General features: G+C 43.1%; 1 protein-coding gene across 1 annotated transcript in view; it reads left to right on the top strand.

Moving 5' to 3' along the window:
• The first annotated feature begins 499 nt into the window (after positions 1–499).
• Positions 500–5,180, top strand: part of myo7aa (myosin VIIAa) — a 48,525-nt gene continuing 43,844 nt past the window's right edge. The window contains exon 1 of the mRNA XM_066685114.1: positions 500–517. Coding sequence (XP_066541211.1) covers positions 500–517 — 18 coding nt within the window. The remainder of the gene's footprint in view (positions 518–5,180) is intronic.

The raw sequence follows: 5,180 nt of genomic DNA, 5'->3' as shown, positions 1-5,180 counted from the left end.
TCAAACAACAGGGAGGAGCTCAATTCAAAAATCACAAAATAATATCATGTTTTAAAGTGTACAGTGTGGCTGTAAATATCTGTGGTGTTTATGTTTACATTTTCTGCTTATTAAAGTATTTCAGGATTGCACCATTTCTTAGCCAAATAAACTGTAACCTAATTTATCAAAATCATAGGCATATATATAAAATGTTGGTTTGCAGTGGAAAGCAGCAACAAATCTCATTGTCTCAGCTGCTTTAGCAACACATTAGCCCAAGGTTAATGCAGTATCAATGAGCTAACACTTTAGCCACAAGCTAAGATGCTAGCCATAAGCAGCAGAATATTATAGGCCTTCCTAACAGTACAGTGAGACAAAACCGATGTCCTCCTATTGTTTTAGGGTGCAGTATCGTTTTTCATAATTCACAATGATTTCTCTTTCTCTCTCACTCTCTTTTAAAGCCTCACATTTTGACATCTGATGTCCAAGACTAAGTGCAAACACCGCAGCCATGGTCATTCTGCAGCAGGTAAGTTAGCAACACTGCAACACTGTTTTACCTTATGCAATGTCTGCAGTCGGCGGCACGGTGGTGCAGCAGGTTAGTGTCGCAGTCACACAGCTCCAGGGACCTGGAGGTTGTGGGTTCAATTCCTACTCCGGGTGACTGTCTGTGAGGAGTGTGGTGTGTTCTCCCTGTGTCTGAGTGGGTTTCCTCCGGGTGCTCCGGTTTCCTCCCACAGTCCAAAAACACACGTTGGTAGGTGGATTGGCGACTCAAAAGTGTCTGTAGGTGTGAGTGTGTGAGTGAATGTGTCTGTGTTGCCCTGTGAAGGACTGGCGCCCCCTCCAGGGTGTGTTCCCGCCTTGCGCCCAATGATTCCAGGTAGGCTCTGGACCCACCGCGACCCTGAACTGGATAAGGGTTACAGATAATGAATGAATGAATGTCTGCAGTGCCTTTTTTATTCCACCTTAAATGGTGCAGTGGGTGAAGCCCGGTCAATAGAACAATCTAATCTTTTACCTGTTTTTTCTGTGTTGTTTGATAAAAGCTTTTTTGCCCTTCTTCAACAACACTGATTCAAAGTTAAAAATTAAAGACTACAAATCCCAGTAGGCTTAGCCCTGTAGTTTAGTGCCCATATGGACATCTCTCCCGTTAGCTGTAACACATCCCGTCTGGCCCACACAACACAAGCCCAGCTCATGCCATTTGGCCCACACAACACTTGCAAGTGCCATAACTGTGCCAAAAGTGTCTGATATGTGAGAGCTACAAACATCTGGCAAACCACATGGTTCCAGATGGACACATCAGAAGTGTTAAATGGCTGGTTTAATTACAGAGACTTGATATCTCAATATATTGTGTAAGTATTTCAAAATAACGACTTTGTATCTCAGAATATTGAGATGAACTTGACTTAATAATGAAATTATTGGTGCTGTTTTTTCCATAAACATCTTTAATTGCCTTTGTAATGTTTGAAGCTACAAAACAGTGACAGTGTTGTTCAAATATATTCAGTTCTATTAGTCAGTTAGTTGCAGTAATGTAGGCTTTTATTTTCTTTTATGTGTCAGAAGCAGTAAACTTGCATGTAAACATGCGGTTAAGAAATAGAGCACCTCTAACTGCCTGAGAACAGTTAACCAATTAAACACTAATCTCCTCACGGCTCAGAGTGGCCTCAAGTCCAGTGCACTACTCCTTTATTCATTACTCCTTCACACGAACACAACCTCTCTCTCTAGTCTTGGAAGAGCTCCCTCTGTTTTTTTTGTGTGTATGTGTGTGTGTGTGTGTGTGTGCATGCGTGCAGATTTTTCAGTGACCAAGAAGCTGAGAGCAGATCACATGCTGTTGTTTCAGGGAACAAATCCCATCAAGTGTGCAGTGGAGCTTCACAACAAACAGTTTACCAAGCAAGGTCAAAGTTCACAGGCAAACTTGATTACACTTGATTACTGAACAGTGAATTTTCTGGCAGGTTTAGTCCCAGTTTGAGGAGCTGGTGTTGTATTCAGCACTGTTGTTTTTATACTGTTTATATCAGGGAAAATTGTACATATTTTAAATCAAATAATTAGATTTAATTATCTATCTATCTATCTGTGTCCGTCTATCTATCCATCTATCTATCTATCTATCTATCTATCTATCTATCTGTGTCCGTCCATCCGTCCGTCTATCTATCTATCTATCTATCTATCTATCTATCTATCTATCTATCTATCTATCTATCAAGCTGGAATTTCAAATATGTGTGTGACACAATTATAGAATAAAGCACCACTTCAGTGCACTTTGTAACACGTTGTGGTCCCCCTTAGACAATCAAACCTGATAACAGTGCATATGTTTTTTAAGGCTTGTCTGATGCAGCAATAATGGCTATGAAAGAATGTGCATTTTGTTGGAAGAGTTGGTTTGTGTGTGTGTGTGTCTGTCTCACTAAAAACACGAAATGGTCGTTTATTCATGAAAATCTGCAGGTCTGAAAGATGCAGGGCATTGTGGGATGTGAACAGTGAGAATATTTTCTGGGCCTCTGCGTTTGAGGCAGAGCTTTCTTCATCTCTCTTCATCTGAACTGAATGCAGTTTGAGTCTGTCAGCTTTTTGTGTCTCTAATCACTTTTGACAACTTTCTCATCCTCTTTTCAGGATGTAGAAGTGCAGCCAGAAATCTGGCATTCATGAGTTGACCGTGATAGCGGGTGGATATTTTTCCTGAGATATCCCTTTGGTCATTTTGTTCCAGCCATAATATATTTTGAAGCAAAGAGAGAAAGAGAGAGAGAGAGAGAGAGAGAGAGAGAGAGAGAGAGAGAGAGAGAGAAACCGAGAGACAGAAAAAGAGACTGAGATGTTGCTGCAGCAGTGAGGTGGTCCATGGCTGCGGAGGGCTGTGACGTGGTGTCTCGCAGACTTAGTCTCAGGTATACCACACTAATACAGGTAAGCCTGACCGATTAGGTCTTTCAAAGAATTCCAGTATAGTTTTGCAATCACGCACTTTAGTGCATTTTCATCTCTTACAGTTTACATTAGTCTCTTTTTAATGTAACTAAATTTTCCCACAAATTTGATTTGAAATGCATAGAAATGTTGGACAGTAAGCATAAAGTAGACTAGTGTTGTATGTGTCTGTTGGTGTTTTTAAGAGGTGGAGTCGAGTGTTGTGGTTGGAGCTCATATATAGCCCGCAGTTACAGTATCTAGAATGTGAAGTAGATTAGTATGTCTTCAGTAGCGTTTATATAAGAAGTGGTGTCAGGGAATCGGTAGGCTGTTGCTGTGTGTGAAATTATAGTTACAAAGTGAAGCTGAAATTTGGTCAGTTTTTCTGGAGTGAACAGGGTCTCTGAGCCTCTGAGTACAGTGATTTTAATACTGAATAATTATAGTAAAGGGCGGCTCCTCTGTGAGGAGTGTGGTGTGTTCTCCCTGTGTCCACATGGGTTTCCTCCGGGTGACTGTCTGTGAGGAGTGTGGTGTGTTCTCCCTGTGTCTGTGTGGGTTTCCTCCAGGTGACTGTCTGTGAGCAGTGTGGTGTGTTCTCCCTGTGTCTGTGTGGGTTTCCTCCAGGTGACTGTCTGTGAGCAGTGTGGTGTGTTCTCCCTGTGTCCGCGTGGGTTTCCTCCGGGTGACTGTGAGGAGTGTGGTGTGTTCTCCCTGTGTCCACATGGGTTTCCTCCGGGTGACTGTCTGTGAGGAGTGTGGTGTGTTCTCCCTGTGTCTGTGTGGGTTTCCTCCAGGTGACTGTCTGTGAGGAGTGTGGTGTGTTCTCCCTGTGTCCGCGTGGGTTTCCTCCGGGTGACTGTGAGGAGTGTGGTGTGTTCTCCCTGTGTCCACATGGGTTTCCTCCGGGTGACTGTCTGTGAGGAGTGTGGTGTGTTCTCCCTGTGTCTGTGTGGGTTTCCTCCAGGTGACTGTCTGTGAGGAGTGTGGTGTGTTCTCCCTGTGTCTGTGTGGGTTTCCTCCAGGTGACTGTCTGTGAGCAGTGTGGTGTGTTCTCCCTGTGTCCGCGTGGGTTTCCTCCAGGTGACTGTCTGTGAGGAGTGTGGTGTGTTCTCCCTGTGTCCACGTGGGTTTCCTCCGGGTGACTGTCTGTGAGGAGTGTGGTGTGTTCTCCCTGTGTCTGTGTGGGTTTCCTCCAGGTGACTGTCTGTGAGGAGTGTGGTGTGTTCTCCCTGTGTCCACGTGGGTTTCCTCCGGGTGACTGTCTGTGAGGAGTGTGGTGTGTTCTCCCTGTGTCTGCTTGGGATTCCTCCCACGGTCCAAAAACACACGTTGGTAGGTGGATTGGTGACTCAAAAGTGTCCGTAGGTGTGAGTGTGTGAGTGAATGTGTGTGTTGCCCTGTGAAGGACTGGCGCCCCCTCCAGGGTGTATTCCCGCCTTGCGCCCAATGATTCCAGGTAGGCTCTGGACCCACCGCAACACTGAACTGGATAATCGCTTACAGATAATGAATGAATGAATCTAATAAGTCTTTACAGTTCAGCCCTGTAACTGATTGTGCTGTACCGTTAGCTGAGCTTCCAGTAAGTTACTATATTATACTATATTTGTTACAGGATATATTTTCAAGACTGTAGGAACGAAGGATTAGGCCAGTTACAGCAGCAATGGTACATCATACCTGAAATTCTTTTTAGTCTATTTAAACGTAGTCTAAGTGCAAAAGGTTCTGCACCACGGTCACATGGCATGTGTTAATAACAGAAAATAAATGACTTATCCTCTAAAGGACACAAACTCCTGTACATTCTAATTCACAATAACATTTTTGCTTCAGTAAGTTTATTATTAGAATTATAGTTATCAGGGAAATAAAAATTGTACACATTGTATTTCCAGTTTTACAAGAGACAGTTTGTGAGTTCTTTGAAGTGAACATGTGACTTGAATTTCACTTAGACAATCCACAATGCAACAATGCATTGTTTGTCCACACAGAGACACTAGGCCAGGGGTCGGCAACGTTTACCACTCAAAGAGCCATTTGGACCCGTTTCACACAGTAAAGACAACACTGGGAGCCACAAAACCCTTTTGAAATTTTAAATGAAATAACACTGCATTAACAGGGTTTTTTTGTTTTTTTTGCCTTAGTGCTATGTATAAACAAACTATACTGTGTTACATTTATGAAATCAATGTACGACTGCAGAAAAATTAAAT

This window comes from Hoplias malabaricus, chromosome 11 (assembly GCF_029633855.1).
Source record: "Hoplias malabaricus isolate fHopMal1 chromosome 11, fHopMal1.hap1, whole genome shotgun sequence".
NCBI lineage: Eukaryota > Metazoa > Chordata > Actinopteri > Characiformes > Erythrinidae > Hoplias > Hoplias malabaricus.
This window is presented reverse-complemented; position numbering and strand designations above follow the sequence as displayed.